The following is a 20,774-nucleotide window of genomic DNA, read 5'->3' on the forward strand; positions in this document are numbered from 1 at the left end:
GGCTTGTAAACCCATTTTAATTTGAAAATTGAATTGGCTAGAATAGTATTCCGTAATTTCATGACCATTCAAGCACCACTAGTTTTTAAAGTGTTATGAAAGTCAGTCTTCCGGTGTCTACATATTTTATAACTTGTATTTAGCAAAATCTTTATCATCATCAATTTCTCTAACAGGATTTTGCTCTTAGATATATAGAAATGTTGAAGAAGTTAACTTCAACAATAATGAAACAAACTGTTTAAATTTTGAAAAAATAAAGATGAAATTGAAATGGGAATTCTAGTCCCTATTACTTTGTACAGATAGGGAAGAGAAGAGGCCAAAACTGGAAATACAGGAAGTGAAGGTGAAAGTTTGAAGTCTTGCTTTAATATACTGTTGCTGGTCAAAACCCATTACAACAGAAATCTCTGTAAATCAAAAAGATGTCTGTTCCCCAGCCAGTACCCTACTAATTTTGAGTATTATTCAATATGAAATAATTCCAGAACTAAAATATAATTGGAGCAGGCTCTTAAAGTTGATTATAACTGGATTGACCTGCATGAAGGCTATATCCCAAAAGAGCGATCTATTATTTTTAGCTTTGACTTACTTTCTTATTTTTTAATAAAGTATAATTTTAATTTAGATCTTATTAAGTGCATCTGAGTTATGGTTCACTCTTGTTTGTAATTAAAGGTAATTTTTCTCTCTCAGAATTTCTTCTTAATTTCTTACAACAGTTTCTTTTATGTATTAAAAGAACACTGGATTAGGAGTTAGAAAACTCTAACCAAAGCTCCGTCCTTAACTTGCATGACCTTGAACAAATCAATAAACTTCTCCTGATCACAGTCTTTTCATCTTTACGAGGAATTAAAGTTAGATAATATATTTAGTTCTTAAATTCTGTGATTTTATTAACTGTCACTTGTTTTTACTTTTGACTTTAGGTTAATCAGATCTTAAAACTTAGTACTAGCTAATACTGGGAACTTACAGAGAAGTCTGCTGACTCGTGGTGGTAGGACACAGTTTCCATGTTTGAACATTAGAATTCCTTGCCTCTTAATCAAGACTGAAGCATTGTCTGAGGAGGAATCAGGAAGCACAATTTTATACATAGTTTTAATGCTAGATGAAAATTAAGTGTAATCGTAGCTTATACTAGATATCATGATAGCTTTCAGCCAAGTGAGGGTGAAATAAATAAAATTTGTCTAAATAGTACTAATTAGAGTGATAAATTATACTTTTTTTCTACCATCATACATATAATTTGTGGTTGTGATTCTTACTTGACGTTAGTGGCATATTTAATAGTTTCCATGAATTGAAGAGTTACATGGCTGTAGCTTATAAATATATCATAGTTTTCTAATGTAGCAATTAGAAGTCTTAGAGATATTTTGCAAATGGTGTTAGAAAGTCATTGACTATCATCTGTATAACTAGAACTCTATGAATCAGTGGCTTATGGCTCCAGAGCTTAACACAGTGCCTGGCACTTAATAAGTATTTGTTAAATGAATCAGTAGACATTTGGAATGTTTATGTGGAGGTGAAGTCATAGCTGTAAGAGAGTACAAATTTATTTGAAACTCCTTTATATGGGAAGATTAAAAGTAAAGTTCATAGTTTGGTTTACTTTTGAATTTATTGTCTAACAATTTTTTTTCTCACTTTATTGCATTAGTACAATATAGGGGATGCCATAAGTATAAATCGCATTGTAGCTAAACAAATAACAAAAGTGGCAACAGATTCAAAGCATATTATCCAGAATTGCTTTTACCTTTTCTTGCAAACAGTTTGAGTTTTGGTAGTAAGCTGTTTGAGGCAGTGAATAAGGATGTATTATACTTAGCATAAGACTTAAGAATTCTGGCCCTTTTGATCACTTCTTTGCAGCAAATTATTGTTTATTGTGCTTTAAAGTCTCCATTTGTAAAGAGGAAATACTACAGATGCACATTAAAGCCACATCCATAAGTAACAAGTACTTATTCAATTTGAGCTGGCAATATTTCATTAATAGAACTGATGTACTTAAAAGATAATCAGAATCGTCAGTGTGCTGTTCACTTACTGAATGCATTGACATTCTATATTAGTTCTTCAGAAACCTTTTTTGGGTCATAAAAAATATGGACCACCTACATAATGCTTTGATAAAAGTTACGACCTTCTTTTCCAGAAAAGACATATATGCATCTACACATGTTTTCATATAATTTCAAGAAATTTTTTGTTAGATCTTCTGAAACTCTTCAAGGAGGGCTCTTTGACCGCATGTCCAGAACCTCTGTTCTAAAAGATGCACATGAACCCAACATAAAACTCATCAGAACGCAGTGTTTCTGATTTCAGTATTGGTGTCCCCAAAGGAATTCTCTCCCTTGTGTTCAGATTAATGCCCTTAGTTCTCCAATTTCACCATTCTTACCCGACATCTGACCTAACTTTATCTTACCTAACTTCTTTGATTGTATTAAAATGCTGTGGAGAGGATTTTTTGTAAAGAAATAAAAAAAAAAAGGACCTACAAATTTCAACCCGTAATTCACAAAATAATTTGCAATTAATTGATTAAATGGTATCCACTTTTTCCAGTAGATGGCACTAGGTTTACATTCTTTCACAGCATGAATAATTATTGGTATTAGCACATAGGTGCATTGTGAAAACTTAAACAAAAATGTATAAGGAATAGCCAGTTAAGAACATATGGATTTATAAACCACAAATTTTTCTGCTTATATTATGTTCAAACAATATTTGTAGAGCACAAAACCTTTTTCCATTTTCAATAGGATTCCAACTCCCTTATGCTTGACCATCTCATTGAAATTGTCTTTCATGTGTAGACTTTCTATAAACTGAAACAAGTTTTCATAAATTAACTTATCTTGTATCCAAATAGCTGATTTAACAGTCATTTATGGTTTTATGTGCAGCTAAATTTTCTTCAGCAGACCACCCAAGAATTAAAGAAAATTTCACATTTTGTTTTGCTGTGTTTTGAATTTTTATAGAATCTTGAAACCGTTATTAGTTTAACATGTTGACTGTTAAGCATGAATCAATTTTTGCATGAATGAAAATATTTTAGAAAACTAAGAAAAATTATATTTAAAATGTTGATTAATGAGTACTCTGATGCAGCTGTATTTTTCTAAAACAGTTTTCGTAGCTCTATAATAAACGTTTTAATGTTGAAAAGTTGCTGTGCAGCATCTAATTACCAGACGAATTTTTAATTATCTGTGGACAATGGATATTAGTTAAAGCTAAATTGTTATACAACAATAAGACTGTATGAATAAGATGTTGGGCATATGGTTTGTTAAGTGTGGATTCTCTTGATTTTCTGTTAAATATGGAATACATTCTTTATATACCTTAAGAATTATAAAATACGTAACACCTAGTAACGGGAGAGTTTAAATAGGCATGAACAAAAAAATTAAATCTTAGTTTCGTTTGAGAAATTCATTAGTTAACAATGACTGTAAAGTGTGTAAAACATAAATTCTGAAAACAAATGATAATTCTACAGGGTTAGAATATCTAGACAATATGGACTTTGGAGGAATCATATAGGTAATTAGATGCTTATTTGTCTAAACATATTCACAATAATGTTATGTAACAGATTGTAGAAGGATTTATGAGCTCTTGCTCTCAACAGACACAAGTTTAATGAAGGAATAAGCCATGAATGACAGTTCACAGATTCGCTAATATTGTGGATAGATATTTGATGAATTTTTACTATCATCCTTTCCTAGTTTACAATTTCATCCTAAGCATTTTATTTAGAGATTGAATTTCTCATAATTGCATCTGCTAGGTACACTCTTTAAAAGAAAGAGCTGTAAGAGAATACAAATTTAACATTTAAAAAATAGATTGTATTAAGATGCAATGATAAATTATCTGAAATTACCTTTTGTGCCTTTGCATTTAAAATCAACTATTTACTCGAAAATTTAAAATCCTCATGTCATTTATTTCAATTTCCTATATTTTTTATTTTTAAAAACATTTAGTATATTTACGCTTGTGTTAGATATTTAAAAATGCATGTTATAAAAAATACACCTTGAGGCCTGGCGTGGTGGTCACGCCTGTAATCCCAGTACTTTGGGAGGCCGAGGTTGGCAGATCACTAGAGGCCAGGAGTTCGAGACCAGCCTGGCCAACATGGTGAAACCCCGTCTCTACTAAAAATACAAAATTAGCCAGGCGTGGTGGTGGGTGCCTGTTATCCCAGCTACCCAGGAGGCTGAAGCAGGAGAATTGCTTGAGCCCAGGAGGCAGGGTTGCAGTGAGCCGAGTTTACATCATTGCACTCCAGCCTGGGCTACAGGGTGAGACTGTCTCCATCTCAAAAAAAAAAAAAAAAATACCCCATGAAATGACAAAAGATATCAGTTATTTAGATGGTTAATAAGAGATATACTTTTATAGAGTTTAAATTTATATATTAACTTATATGATAAGCATTTCCTTCAGTAATAGATGTATTTATTACATTGAGCCACATAATTGCAAGGAAGGAATGGAATGTTAATTTTTATCATTAAAGTATTTGAATTTGAGGTAAGCAAAGAAAATTCAGAATCCTATAACTATAGCTTTGTAAGATTTTGTTTTTTTGCAGAAATACATGTTGGCGCAGAAAGATAAAACTGTTTATACTATATTCTACTTGATTAATATTTTAATCTTCCTTCTGCAAATTTTAGATAATATCACAGCAAATTTCAGAGCTTCTCATCATATTATTGGTATTGATGAAGAAAGAGATTAGACACTTGATCTGTATTTACTAGTTTGTTTCTACCACCAACTTGCTTTCTGGCCCCAGGAATCTTTGTTTTGTACCTTTTATTCCTATTCTGCATCTGTAAACTGAGGATTTTGTAACATTCTTGTCAAATCTTTTATAATTAGATATGACCTTCAGGTGAGGGTTGTTATATATATTATATATTAGCTGACATTTTCCAAAAGTTTGTTCTGTGCAGTTTAAATGCCTTGTTGTAAGGGTGAAGAAATTGGGGGAAAAAAGATGGGGGTGTAAGGGAGGACGCCAAAAAGTTCGGGAAATGTGATGGGTTTGATCAGGCAAAATCTATTTCAGTTATGGAAAGTCCGTGGTTCCTGCAAAGTAAGCTCTGGAAAGGCAGAGATTTTTGTCTGTCTAGTTCACTGTTACAATTCAGCAACTACAATTGTGTCTGTCACATAATAGGTGTTCAGTAAATATTTGTTGAATGAATGAATGCTTGTTAATAAGTAACATCATCTTATATATCAAAATAATGTCACATTACAAGTAATGTGATCCTGCTCTTCAGGGATCTACATTCTGCTGAGAAAGATGGCCACCTCAGGTTCAAATTTTATTATCTATAGGATGAAAGGAGTTATATACTTGAAGGTTTTACGATTCTGTGTGAACATTTTCTCTTTTGTTTTACCATGGAGGCAGGGAGTAGAAGAAGTGAGAAGCATTGTGCTTCTTTCCTCCCAGAATGGCAGACTGAATTCTCGGAATAGGATTTCAAGCAATGCCAGTTCCTCTGAAGGATATTGAAGGAATGTGTAGATGTAATTAGTGGGAGGTGGTAGGAGTGGAGGATGAGAAGATGGGAGTAGGAGTGGACTGTGGGCACATGGGTTAACAATAGATAGGTATGGTAAAGTGCAACCAAGCATGGGTTCAAGAGAGAAACAGAATGGACAAATAAACTAGAGGAGGAAAGCTGCAGACAAGAGAACCTGGCTGTCATTAACCAGGTATGCAACCATGAGTAGTAACTCTTTTGGGCTCTATTTCCTTTTGAGGGCTTTGGACTAGAAATTCATAATTTCCCAGATTATAATCCAAGGAACACTAATTCTACTGACTTTCCCTTGTAAAATGGATCTCATCATCAAATTGAGAACCAACCCTGCATACTACCCTATTGCATAAATTCTAAGATGCACTGCTTTTACATTCTACCATCTTGGTAATCTGGACGCAGCTTAAAAGTCATTGTGACAAGAATGTATTATAGTTTGGCCACTTTCTCCCCCCTTTACTAGTGGAGCAGAAAATAATGGTGTATCAAATGACCATATATTTAATGGTGCACATCAGCATAAGAAAATCTCTGAGAAGGTCTTCAAGAATCCCATGTCACCTAGATTTACCTAATTTGATTTGACAGTGGAACCTTTCCCTTCTCACTCTGCAAGAAGAATAGCATGTTAGCGTTTTTTTTCAGAGCCAGTATTTTAGAGAATGCATTTTGGGGAATGCTGGACCAGGTAATCTTATAATCTTAAATCCAGAGAATTAATAAAATATTAGTTACAATAAGAGATTTGAATGTGAAACCCTAGAGAGGTAACATAGGATTCAGAGTAGTAATCTGAATTACTGAATTAATTTTTTTACTGTCGTTATTTATGTTTAAAATTTCACTGATTTATTAAGCAAATGTTATTGTTGCTGTTCTTAAACTAATTTATAAGAAACATAGCCAAAGTCATTATTTAGAAAACATCTGTTAGAAGAATTGAGTATTTAAATACAACATATACTCGTTTAGTCCTTCCTTTTTCTCAGCCACATTACTAGGTGCTGGGGATGCAAAGATGACTAAAATATGTATGAGCACTGTCTCTCAAGAAGATATTGAATAATGTCTTCCCATGTCAGGGGAAAACATGGCTTTTCTTGATAAATCTGAGTGAAAAAATAAAGTGGATTTTTTTTTTCCTCCAGAATTCCTCAGATTTTTCTGGAATGTATAGATTCAGATTTAGCTGTTTTTTGAGTGGCAATTGAAGACTTGTTTTCTAGGCCTTATGCTTAATTAATTTATATTTGAAATTTGATTTGGGTGGTAACGTAATTTTGGAAATTTGCAAAGCTGAGTTTTTGACAGTATATATTTTATTTTGTTTCTGGTGAAGTATACTCAATGTTATATTTAAATAAAATTCTGCATTATAATCTAAGAGAAGACTCCTTTCCTTCCTTTTTGTGGGTGGTTACCGCTCATCTCCCTAGCAGTTGGTGCTCCCCAAGGGGAGAAGGAAGATGAGAGAGCGAGCTATTTTTTGCAAATCTTTTTGATTGCATGTGAAATGTAGAATGGAAATGAGCCTGTCTGTTTTTAATTTTTTTTATGGGCTATGATGTTCTAGTGAAGACCCATACTGGAAAAAAAATTAAAAACAGGGAACTCCAAGTTTGTCAGACATTTCACATGCAATCAGATAGAATTGAAGTTAAGTGACTTTCTCTTCCACTGTTGTCACTTGATGATGGCAGAGACTTTAAAAATTCTCTTCTTATTTATATGCCTTGCAAACAAGAAAATGCCCTTTGGATCAAGACATTTAAAAAATATTTCCCTAAACTCTAGGCTTTATGGTCCACATTAACACAAAAAATTGTTGCTCTCAGTATTTGCATTAAATTTTGAAGAGTTGATAAGATACTCTTTAGTTTTTTTATGTGCTTAAATAATGCTAATAAAATACACATGAATTCAACAATTAAAAATTTATAATACAAATGAAAGATAGAAAAGTAAAATGTGGCTTCTATCATTCATTCGGGTGGATTATTAATGGATGTTTCATCAGGATGAATGTAGTGCTAAACCTCTATTGTTTCCCATCAAGAAAATAGTGTAGCTTCATGAATGAGATTTTACTGTTAAGATTAGAATTTTAATTCACATTAATAACCTTTCAGTACTGTGAAAAATACATTTACTCCCCTTGACTTACAGTAAGAAAGTGTTTGCACGTTTTCCCCCTTAATTTTAAAACTGCCTTACTTCTCAGTTCCCCAATTTCTCCCTTTTCAAATCTGAACCTACATTTTATCCGGATTTTTGTTTGTTTGTTTGTTAAATTAGCTGCTACTCTTACATGAAAGACTGCATACTTTTCATCAGGATAGGGTAATGACCACCTTGACTTGTACACGTTTGATCATATTATATCTATTGGGATGTCTAGATGTAGTTTTCTATTTGGATCTTTTCTGGCACCCTGTGAATGCTGTTGCTATTAGTTATTTGAGTTTTCTATATTTCATTTATAAGCAGATATGATTAAATCTAGGTGGGAAAATTTTAAAGTGTTAACATCCTTTTTGTTAACTCTCTTTACACAAAACTTTGCACATACCTTTACTGTAAGACTGCACATTGTATAGATTGTTTGTCTTATCTTTCCTGCTAAAATATGTGTTCTCCTAGAGCAGGAACACTACCTTATTTATTTTTAACTTTTCAGTGCTCATGACAGTTCTTGATTCACTTTAGATGTTTAATAAATAGTTGTAGAAAGTATAAATTAATATTAGGCTCAACAGTTTTTATCTTCAAAGAATTTGCAATGTGTTTGGGAAAATAAAGCAGAAATGAATGAAGATGTTTGAGAATAATTGCATAATACTGCATTTGCCCATTTAAGCAGTACCTTGCAGAGTAAATACACTAATACTAAAAGTGCTAATAGAGGTGAACTTATCAGGATGTGTAGCCTTGGAAGGAAAACTTGCTTGACAACATCTTCTGAGTGTATTTATTCAAACCTTCAGTATGAGAACCATACTGAAGGCCATTTTTATCATTCAACTATGCACCACTAAAACATATGGTCTTGCTTAATTCAAGAAGTTTACAATGGTATGTTGCATGCTTATAATGTCCATTGATGTTAATTAGAACTCTGTGCATACGTCTATGGAATATAATTGAAACTGATCTTGTGGAATTGTCTTATGTGAAGTAATAGTAAAACAGCAAGAAGGCATTAAATGTGATTATTATTATGACAGATAAAGATATGATTTTTCTTACATATAGGAAAGAATAACTCTTTACCTTAAGAAGAAACAATTTTTTTTTTCTGAGTCCTGGAACTCATAGATTTATTTTTGTGTGTGTTATATTTAGGGCTCGGAGAACAGATGAAATTAAACTGAAACAAAATGTAAAAATTCAGAATGTTTTTAAAAAATAGAACAGGTACTAATTTTATACTTTCTTTGGTTATGGACGTTTCCTGCCAGGGCCAGAAGATTACTCTGAAGGGGAGGGTTATTGGAGTGTTTCAGAAGGGCAACAGCATTGTCTGGTCAAAGAGTTTTTTGCTCTCCAGGCTCATCCAAAATTCATCGCCAGAAACAGCCATCGAGTATCCTCTTACATATGACTCCAAGTTGAGAATGATGATCTATAGTGTAAAAAGGATGGCTTTAAGTAGACAAAGCAAATTAGCAGAACTTGCACTCTGATCATACATTGAAAGTTCAGCCAGAAAAATACTTTCCAAGAGCTATTTTGAGGGTAGCACTTTGCTAAATGGATATTCATGAAACTTTCTCTTGGAAGTAAAAAAGGTAATGCTAAACAATGTCTATATTAAGATATGTAGTTGTAAACTTCCTGGTTTAAAAGCATATTCCTTATATATTTAAATTGCTGCTTATCTATTCATATTCAGGTTTTAGCACTTGCACTGAGGTTACCTGTCTCTGTCTCTGCCACTGGAATATGAACTTGTTAGTGTTTTCATCTCTTGCATTGGTCGTTTTTGCCATGTGTTCGGAAAGCTATTCCTTCAGAGATCAGCACAGACACCTTCCTCTCCTCCTTCAGGAGAGGAGAGGCTTTGCTCAAATATCATCTCAGTGAGACTTCCTTGGCCACTGTATTTAAGATTATAATCCTTATTCCTTTCACTCCCAGTCCTCCAGTTTTCCTTTTTCCTTCCTGAATACTTAACCACCTTCTAAGAGACTATGTAATTTACTTATTTTCATTGTAGTTTGTCTGTCTTCCCTTGCTCCTGCTGGAATGAGAGCTCCAGGAAAGTAGAACTTTATTTTGTTCTCTGGTATATCCTAAGTACTTAGAATAATGCCAGCAGATAATAGGTTCTCAATAAATAATTAGTGAACTAATGAATATATCTTACTTAGCATAGAGTCTGGCACTGTATAAACACTCAACATTTTTGATGACTTAAGCAAATAATTTAAGAAAAAAATCTTGTATCAGTGGTCCTCAGAGTAAACCCTGCAGCTCTAGTTTTGTGGAAACCAGAGGACTGAAGCAGAAGTGTCCTGACATATGAGTTTGTATGTTAATCTCAGGAATGTTTTTCCTATATATGTCTACTTTGAGAGAAAAATCAGAATTGGGTATGGTTCTACAAATATAGAGCTTTTCTTCCCCCATGCTTTGTAGTTTTATCTTAAAGCCTTTATTGAATTACTAGAATGCAAACAAAAAATGATAGTTATGGTATATATTTTACATTTTATTCTAAAAATATACTAGATTTGGCTTTTCCAAATGGCCAATTATTTAGAAATTCTAACACTATACTATGCCTGAAGTAAAAATTTGCTCAGTTTTCCAGTGACAAACTAATAACCAGCCAAATTTACAGTGAAAAATAAAGTATACCACCTTTAAATATAGCAGCAAGATATTTCAACATGAACTTTACTGTTTTAACCTACTAAACTCAAAGCAAAACAAGATATTCTTATCTTTTATTCATTTATTATCTTGGGAAAATATTTAATAGTTTCATTTTTTTCTGATCCTAGAACCAAAATTAAAGTTATGGGATCCTTAGGTTTTGTTTTGATTTTTCACATCGAAATATAAAATTTATGACTTGAAAGTACTCTAAGTTTAGGTAACAGATCTAATTTACTTCTTAACAGGAAGTTAAAAAGCCTTTCAACGTTTTATAGACTTTGTGAAAATCCTGTATGAAACTTGTCACTGACCCTATGTTGAAGGAGTAAATACAGGGAAAAGAGACATTGGCTAATAGATGAATGTATGTAACTTTTCTAATGTACTGAGGTGATTATTACTTTTTGCCCCTTATTATTTTGTTAGTTTTTAAGCTGAAAGTTATTGTATAGTTAGAGAAGAAAGAAAAAAGTTGTTACATAATTTTTTCTGACAGAAAATATGATGATTGGCTGGGTGCAGTGGCTCACGCCTGTAATCCCAGCCCTTTGGGAGGCCGAGGCGGGCAGATCACCTGAGGTCAGGGGTTTGAGACCAACCTGGCCATCATGTCGAAACCCGATCTTTACCAAAAATACAAAAATTAGCCAGGTGTGGTGGTGGGCGTCTGTAATCCCAGCTACTCTGGAGGCTGAGGCTAAGGCAGGAGAATCGCTTGAATCTGAAATGCAGAGGTTGCAGTGAGCTGAGATCACACCACTGGACTCCAGCCTGGGTGACAGAGCGAGACTCCATCTCAAAAAAAAAAAAAAAAAAGAAAGAAAGAAAGAAAGAAAATATAGCAACTATGGGTTTTGCAGTCAGACAGCCCTGGGTTTGAGTTGATATGTCTACTTTCTGTTTGTCCTTAATAAGGTATGTTATAACCTCTCCAAGCCTTAGTTTCTGTATCTGTAAAATGGGCATGACAGTCACTTTCTAGAATTATTGAGAGGATTAAATGTATTTATGTGAAAGTGCCTAGACATGTGCCTGGCATGTAGAAGAACTCCAACTTTATTTTCTTTTTTATTTTCTTTCTTCATTTCCTACTTTAATCATTTAAAAAAAAGATAAGGTGTGAGGAAAATACTGTTCCCAGGGAATTATTATAGAAAAAGAATTATCAATAAAAAATTGCTGCACACTAAATACTGGACCTGGCCATCTTTTAAAATACAATTTTAACTTCAGAATTCACTGTAATCAAAATGAAGTAAGTGCTAGTGGCTGTGATCCTTACAGCAGATCTTTGAGGGTGGCAACCCATAACGAAGGTGACTTGCTTCAGGTCACGTGGCTGGAAAGCAGGTAGAGCCAGAAAGCAAACTCTTGCCGTATGTTTATTTGTGCTAATAGCAAGAGCTTCATACTGGGGCTTCGAAACAATACTGGCCTTGAGGCAACAACACAGGACAAGCCTCGATATAAAAAGAAACTTTGGGCATATTTCAATAAATAAAATATCCTTGGACTGGCTTCACGATGGATCTGATCTATCCCAAAGTTACTCTGTAGGGAACAGTATTATGATTAGATACCAAAATGGCAATATTATCTCCTCAAATATGTACTTTTGTTACATGTGTATGCACACACACTCACTTGTGCCTTCAAAAGACACTATTAAACGTTTAAATATAGGGAAAAATATTTCCCAAACATACTTCTAAGCCAATTTAGAGGTCATTGAACAGATGTCATATAATACTAATGTTAAATTACCCTGTGTAATAAGAAAATTACAGTACCTGAGTGAAGATACTAAAGGGAAACCATCCAATGAATTACTCTAGAATTTCAAAATGAAATGATTTTTTCAAGATTGACAGTGGCACCATATGACTTTAGAAAAGTGAGTCTGATAGGGAGAAGGGAAATCGGAGACAAAAGTGAAGCTTTTCTGTGTTTATATATGCCAATATTTGATTCTGATGATAGAAAGGCTAATGTAATGGTATAGCTTTAAATTGTCCAGGAAGTATATTATTATTAAATGGTGTGGCAAGACACTTATTAAAATCTAACTTCTCATTGAATTGTTTAATGTAAAATCACAATGGTTGTTTCTAGTCTACATATATTTCCTTTCGGTATTAGATATACTTAAAAAACCTAATTATTTTGAGAATATGGTATAACCAAAGAGCGAAAACGTACAAAATTTGACAACTTTAAATAATCACTAGTATTTCTTAAAGGAAAAACCTCACTTACAGTTAGGAAACAATATTTATACTTAAGGTTGAAAAGCCAGGATGTAGAAAAATTTTGCTAATTTGGAAGGTGACCTTTAAGTGCACCAAAACCAAATAATTTGTAGGCTATGACATAGGGCACATTCCTACAAAATTTGTGTGAATACTGCTTTAGTGGTTCTTGAAAGACAAACAAAGAAAGCTGGAATGAAATCTTTATTCTCCTCCCAAATAAGACGGAGACTAACGAAGGAGTACAGCAGCACTCTTTCAAGGCTTGCCATTAAAACGAGGTCTCTGTAGCACAGTTAATGAGATGTTTCATAGTGGAAAACAATCTGTTTTTAAGAATGTTTAGATCAAAAGTAATTTCTAATCTATGAAATAAAGTCTCTTCAATACCCTTCATTCACTAGTAAAGCTTTTATGTTTGTATTATTTACTTCAATCAGATGTTTTCAATTTTACCTTTTTTTCTTGTACAAATACTTGACATGGTTCATCAATACTGACCAACAGTTTTATTCTCTTTCTTCAGAAAAGAGAGATTCATGAGAGAGGGAGAATGAAAAAGAGAGAAACATCTTTGCCTAAACGATTTGCAAGCATCTGTGCTTTAAGCTACTTTTTATGAACACTCTTTAGTAAATGACTCAAGGTAAAAAAGCAGAAAAGCATCCAATGTTAGGAAATTGCAATCCAATACCATGTAATTTAAACCTGCAGTTGCTTCTCTTGTACTAAATGACATACAGATGGGTAGCTTAGTTCTCTCAACTTTGGAAACACAATTGGTCTTTTTGTATGAATGAACATATATTAACAAAAATATTTTGGATAGAATTGTTTGATTTTAATTGTACATATTTTAATTATTTATGACATTGAAAAGAATACTTTTAACCAAGTCATTTTGTCCTGTTAAGTTTGCAGTTAATGATTTTGTGACACTATTAACTAAGATACAACCCTTCCGACAAATAAATGAGAATAAAATCATTTTTAAGAAGTCTGTACCGAATTGAGCAGAAACTCACCTATCACTGTTGACTGATTATTTAAGAAAGGGCCACTTTGCATTCAAGCTATTGAGAGGCTTGTTCTGATAGGACAGACATTTTTCAGGGAAACATTTCCACCTAACCCGTTGATAACAGCAAAAATACAAGTAGTAGGTATTTGGATAAAGTGTAGGATAAGACAGGGTCCAGTGAGATGAGAGATCAACATGCTGGGAGTGACATGCCTGCTGTGCCTGTGGATCCTTCCAGGCCAGGGAAGGGCCGAAGTACTTGTGGAGGGTCAGCAGAGGTGCTGTCTGACAACCTGCAGGCCCACTCCAAGGTGTATCTTGCTCTTTGGCTCTGTCTTGCTCTTTTGCTGCCTCCATTTTCTCTTGTGGAGAATCAGTCACTCTCTCTTGGTGGCCCTGATTCTGCAAGCTGATATCCTTCTTCAACCCCACAGTCAGGGTAACTGGCTAGATAATGTTTTCCTAGTTTAAGGTCAGTGATCTCATACTATGACATTAGGTACCTTGAAAGTTAAAAAAGCGGGAAGCATTTCCACTCCTAAATCATATTTCTTTATATTTCAAAAGAAGTTGCGTTTACTATTTGGGAAACTAAGCAAGCTTTCTTGTAGTAATTTCAAAACATGGCAAAAACTCTCTACATTTAGGACCATCTGCAGGCTTCTTTCCCACTGTGATGGATGGCAAAGAAAAGCAATTTTACTGCAGTGAGTAATGGCTACCCTGTCCTGGAGTTATATTTCTTTTCAGTCATTTGCTCATGTAAAATAAAATACTATATATAAACAGGTGTTGTCTGAACATTTTACTGCAGGCTGTAGAGGTTGAAATAAAAGCTGCCATTGTTATCAGAATCACGTTAGAATTATTTCACCATTCAAATACAGTTAATCAGTGAAGTCTTCCTAGATGTACTTTGCAAAAAGAAAATGTAGGTTTCTAAAAATCATATTCACGTTTCCTTTTTCCTTTGTCTTTCTCCTTTTCTATTTTTCCCACTCTTTCTTTGGAACTTCTTGAATCTGCATTAGTGAAAGTGCCTTCTCCTATAGTTTATCGAAAGTTTCTTGCTGCCCATTTAATATGGTAAGATACAGTCTTTGATGAGATATACAGAATCTTTATACTTTGAAGGAGTATACAGAATCTAGTGAAGTTTCTGATGCAATCATGGAGAACAGTAATTCCTGGTCTTAGAAAAAAATATTTTTAGAGCTCATAAAATAGGATGGTAGTTAAATTATCCACAATGGAAATTGAATTTTGATGGTTTCAGGCTATTCTACTAAGTTGCAAAATTATTGCAGACTTATGGTTTAACTTAATATGCCCATCATTTTATATATACAGTGTAAATGTTTGTAAATTATGTTTTGAATTTATTTGGAACAAAAAGGATTTCAGGATACTGGGAGATGTAAAGCATGTATCTTGTGAATGATCAGTGAGTTTTTAGTATCACATGCTAGAGACTTTGGCTATAGCATATTGTCACTGCTCCAGTGGAATCATCTGAATCTTAAGAAACATTCTTTTTAAACTTAGAGAAATAATCAGCTGCAGTTCAGGTAAGCATTTCCAGTGCATTAGAGACTGGTCTGGTCATTGACAAGTGACTGCAGAAGCTGCGCTGTGGCGGCCAGCCAAAGCAATTATTTAGGATTCAAGCTAAAAAGCCTTCTTCTCCCATATCCTCTCTCTTTTCAGGGTCATGTAGGGATAAAAAGAACTGTAAGGTGGTCTTTTCCCAGCAGGAACTGAGGAAGCGGCTAACACCCCTGCAGTACCATGTCACTCAGGAGAAAGGGACCGAAAGGTAAGGTGAGCTTTAATAAAAAGTCATTAAATAAGAGCTAGATTTCTTCTCCCCCTGCCCCCGCAATCCTCTTCCTTGCCAATTAATTTAAAGCATTCTATACTTACTTGCTAAAGTCTACAAATTAGTATCCTTGAAAAGGTTAAAATGGTATTGTTTAGGTTAAGACTAAGTTTTATTTGTTCTTTTCTCCATTTAATGAACACTCCATATCTGATATAAAGTCACAAAGCTTTTGTTAAGGGCCTGTTTTTAGTTTACTACAAAATGTGTGGAAGTAATAGCGATTTAGGTACATTTTTTGGGAAGACATCACAGTAAGCAAAACCATGAGGGACTTGGCACTATGCCAGGATGCTGAAATTTTGAAGGTGGCCATTGTAAGTATAGACGTTTTGGCTGCAAAAAGAAGGTAGCATAATTTAGTTCTTTTCTACCCCACTCCAATTTCTTTTTGAAGCACATGTGGAGAAAGTATTTATTGGCTCATTTGTGGTTGGAATGTCAAAAATTTTCAATAACTGCCCTCACATGGCTTTGGTCCTTGGAAGTTCGCCCTAAGTCCTGAAAAAAAGAGTTTGTTCACTTCCAAGACTGTTTTTAGTGAATAAAGCCTCTCTCAGCTGATTCCAGCTCAAAGGTAACTTGCCAAGGTCCAACGACTTTGTTGTCTAATTTATACCATGGAGCTTGGCGTAAGACTGTAGCTTACCTCTGATCCAAATTTATTAATGATGTAACTTCTTGTTTTCATTCATGAACTGAAAGAGCTCTCTACTACACATGGGATCCCTGTTAACAGGCAACACTCTCTTCCTGTCACAGTATCTACTGTTTACTGAATTTACCAAATGTTGAATCTCTGACGGAGTCCACCCTTAGCATACGATGAGCTAGCAGTGGACTTTAGTCTCAGCTTGCGAGGATTTCTATCCATTCTGTTGTGTACATGACTAGCAAAATGATTTAATGCACACAAACAACCAGAGATTAGGTCATTCTTAAAAATTCTGTTTATAAAAAAATTGGACCTCATAAAGAGGGTGAAAGGATAATAAAAACAAGCTGCAGAGCACATAGACTTTTTGTTGGGCTAGCACAGCTGATTTGTATTAGCTGAATGACCTCCTAGCCTTTAAGATTGTTAACTTAGAAAAATACTCCCTTAAAGCTGCAATATTCCTTTTCAAACCAAAAAATAAGACTCCTTCCACTTGAAGTCTTGGACTCTTCTGCATTTTCTGGTATATACTCTTGCACCCTGTAAAGTAGCAAAATCTTATGTAATGTTCCTTCTGTGAATCTAAACTACAGGCTTTTTTTTAATAGAAAAAAAAAATCTTTTTCTAAGCATTACATAACTAGATGGCTTTTTTTTTTTTTATGTAACCTGCACTAGTTTGTAGTAGTTATATGCACATTTTATTATATAGATTTGAAATGTATTAGTAAAGTTCAGATTTCCATATGTTTGGTTCGTTTTCATTCTAGGACAAAAAGCCCTTGAAAGATTTATTAGAGAAATATATTTTAAGCAAATACATTATGTAAGAAATAATGCTAACTTTAATTTTTTCAATGATCTGTTTATTATTTATCAGTGCCTTTGAAGGAGAGTACACACATCACAAAGATCCTGGAATATATAAATGTGTTGTTTGTGGAACTCCATTGTTTAAGTAAGTATGTTGAAAACCTATAGGTATGGCTACATCACAGATGGCAGCAAACTAGTTATTGCTTGTTTGTCTTAGAATCTTTCCATTGCTGAATTTTCTTCTGTTTGTTTTTCTATTTCCATTTACCCCCAACGAAATAAAAGTAATTATTGATTTCATGGTAAATTACCAGTGTGACAGACTGGCTGATTTTGCACTACTTGGATCTTTAAAATACCCAACATTAACTTGTTCATATTAATAACCATGGTGCTAAGCAGAGCTATGAAAGATATTTTGGCAAGCATAGAAATGTTTATGCATTTACTGATTTTTCAAACCTTCAAATGATGGCCTTAAATATTTATTGGAACATAATGAAAAGTTCTTCATGTATATCCTTCATATTGAATAATATCCACCAAGTAGATTATACTTTTGCAATGAAGGGAAATACCTGTATTGAATGTAACATGGGAACATACCTTTACATAGGTAAGCAAATTATGTAATATGAGGTTAACAGTTTTTGCATAGTTTCAAAATCTTTATTTTAAAGATCCCAACAGTTTACCATAAAATAGGCAGCACACTGGACTTTCTGACTAAAATAGTTCATTCAGATAGTATATTCTGGAGATTATGGATGTTATTCAAGAAAGGAAAATCTTTACCGAAAATTTATTTATCTAGGGGGAGAAAATTCTAGAAGCCCTATGCTTCCCATGGGTTGCTGACTTGGGGGAATAAAAAGGCAGAAACCTTAATTGGGAGTAAATGTCATTAGCCAGGTATGGTGGCCCAGGCCTGTAATCCCAGCACTTTGGGAGGCCAAGGTGGGTGCATGACTTGAGGTCAGGAGTTCAAGATTAGCCTGGCCAACATGGTGAAACTTCATCTCTACTAAAAATACAAAAATTAGCCAGGCGTGGTGGTGTGTGCCTGTAGTCCCAGCTACTCAGGAGGCTGAGGCAGGAGAATCACTTGAACCCGAGAGGCGGAGGTTGCAGTCAGCCAAGACTGCGCCACTGCACTCAAGCCTGGGTGACAGAATAAGATTCCGTCTCAAAAAAAAAAAAAAAAAAGTAAATGTCATTTATTTAAAACAGAATTACAGAGTTTCTTAGGGAAATAAATAAACAAAGATCTGATACTTATAGCTAAAACACACTTAATATCTCTCCATAAGTGTTTCTCTTTTAAAAAAGCCGCATTTACCGATTTTCCAGAAATAACAGGAAACAGTGGTTTCCTTGAAATTAAAAAAAAAAAAAAGATTTAAAATGTTTCTTACATTGCACAAACCTTATTGAACATTAGCATTGGTTGAGAATCTGTTCTGAATTCTTATGTATTCCTCCTGTTAAAAAACTGACCCTTCAAATTGTCACCCATTTCCTCTCAGAAAACACACTCCTTATATAATATTTCAACACCTTTAGCTTATGTCATAATAGTTGATATAACACTTAAGATAGTTTTTGCTGAGCCACGTTAAACTTGTTAATATCCCAAATGGTAAAAATTGGCCACATCCCCTTTACTTTTTGATTCACATTCTCCATCCCCTTCCCTATCATGTGATTCACTAAAGTATGGGATCTAAAGAAAACTTACTGTTTTAAATAAGAAACAGAACCACTGTAAATGAACGATTTAACCCATGTGAGATTTTTGAGTCACAAATCCTAAAAGCAAGACCCTTATCCAAACATAGATGCTAGTGAGAGTCAGGTTTCACATTTGATGTGATATTGCCTCTATTTCATCTACTTTTATACTTACAAGGAGAACTTTTATTTTCCACATTTATAAGGAATGTGATTTAATACTTTTATTCTACTTTTTTCTAATTTTAATTGTTTGCTTCTTTTTACTTGTTTTCTTGTCTATTTTGGGAAAAAATTCCTTGCTGTATCCTTCACTGGAGAATGTAGTCGAGTAGCTCATTGGTCTAGTGCCAACTTCTGTATGTGCATTTTCCTGAAACTGATATGTCTGAATGTCTGTGGTTGGCTGGTCTTCCTCCCATTTCCTCTATCATGAACACCCTTCTCCCACTTCACAAAAGATGACATATCTTTCACCCAGCCCAGATCTTACCATGTTTTGCCCTGGGGTACAATCTCCAGGGCATCAAACAAAATGACAGTTCGGGAACTTTAAAGAGACTCATTGAAAGCAAGGTTCAAAAGGTGTTGGTAAAAAATAGTGAAATTGGGGCCAGGCGCAGTGGCTCACGCCTGTAATCCCAGCACTTTGGGAGGCCAAGGCGGGCGGATCATGAGGTCAGGAGATCGAGATCATCCTGGCTAACACGATGAAACTCTGTCTCTTCTAAAAAATATAAAAAGTTAGCCGGGCGTGGTGGCGGGCGCCTGTAGTCCCAGCTACTCGGGAGGCTGAGGCAGGAGAATGGCGTGAACCCGGGAGGCGGAGCTTGCAGTGAGCCGAGATGGCGCCACTGCACTCCAGCCTGGGTGACAGAGCGAGACTCCGTGTCAAAAAAAAAAATGAAGTCATATTTCACCTTGGCAAGGCTCCTGGCACAGCACAGTCCACCTCCCTGTCTGCCTGCTTGTCTGTCTCTCCATCTGCTGTCTGTCCATTCATTTTCTACTAGCCTACTTAAGTGAGAAGGCTTCCATGAGTACATGTATTCATATCTTTTTTCAAATGAACAAAAATGAAATAAATGGAAGTCTTTTTTTCAGACATGGAATACATCTGATTTGGTTGATTCATTTGACAGTGAGGACTGGCTTTGTAGATTATATGGAGGACTTCATCTGCTCAGTGATCTAAATATGTATCTCTAAGGTTTTGACAAATCTACATTTTAAGTATGTGTAAAATACACAAAACACCAGAAAATTAATCTTCTGCAATTTAAAGAATTTCTGATAAGACATTTTAACTTAATTTAAAATGTATGAGCTGGGCGCGGTGGCTCACGCCTGTAATCCCAGCACTTTGGGAGGCCGAGGCGGGCGGATCACGAGGTCAGGAGATCGAGACCATCCTGGCTAACACGGTGAAACCCCATCTCTACGAAAAATACAAAAAAATTAGCCGGGCACGGTGGCTGTCGCCTGTAGTCCCAGCTACTCGGGAGGCTGAGGCAGGAGAATGGCATAAACTCGGGAGGTGGAGCTTGCAGTGAGCTGAGATGGTGCCACTGCACTCCAGCCTGGGCGACAGAGCAAGACTCCATCTCAAAGAAAAAAAAAAAAATGTACGAGGAAGCATGTATCAGTCAGCACCCAGTCAGGACACAGAATACACAGTATTTTGAACAGTAAGGTTTACAGAATTATGAACTGTAAGAGAGGATTGTGGTAATAAGGGGTTGGGTAGTAAGAAATGAAGAGAAATTCTAAAGAATACAGGAATAGCAGATATAAGAAACAATCATGACTCCTAGGACTGAGATAGACAGCCAAAGAAATCCTCTGCACCCCTCCGTACACACAGGGCTGAGGACTAAATCTTGTTGAAGAGGGCATGGCTGTAGCCACTAAACATCAG

General features: G+C 34.8%; 1 protein-coding gene across 7 annotated transcripts in view; it reads left to right on the plus strand.

The window, feature by feature from the left end:
* The window catches only part of MSRB3 (methionine sulfoxide reductase B3), a 193,874-nt gene that overhangs the window by 34,810 nt on the left and 138,290 nt on the right, over positions 1-20,774 (plus strand). For 6 of the 7 annotated variants that reach the window (XM_073020917.1, XM_073020916.1, XM_073020919.1 and 3 more), the window contains 2 exons: positions 15,480-15,588; positions 17,190-17,267. In XM_073020917.1, the coding sequence (XP_072877018.1) occupies positions 15,480-15,588; positions 17,190-17,267 (187 nt within the window). The remainder of the gene's footprint in view (positions 1-15,479; positions 15,589-17,189; positions 17,268-20,774) is intronic. The other variant, XM_073020918.1, reaches the window with a different exon arrangement.

Source organism: Chlorocebus sabaeus, chromosome 11, assembly GCF_047675955.1.
Source record: "Chlorocebus sabaeus isolate Y175 chromosome 11, mChlSab1.0.hap1, whole genome shotgun sequence".
NCBI classification, from domain to species: domain Eukaryota; kingdom Metazoa; phylum Chordata; class Mammalia; order Primates; family Cercopithecidae; genus Chlorocebus; species Chlorocebus sabaeus.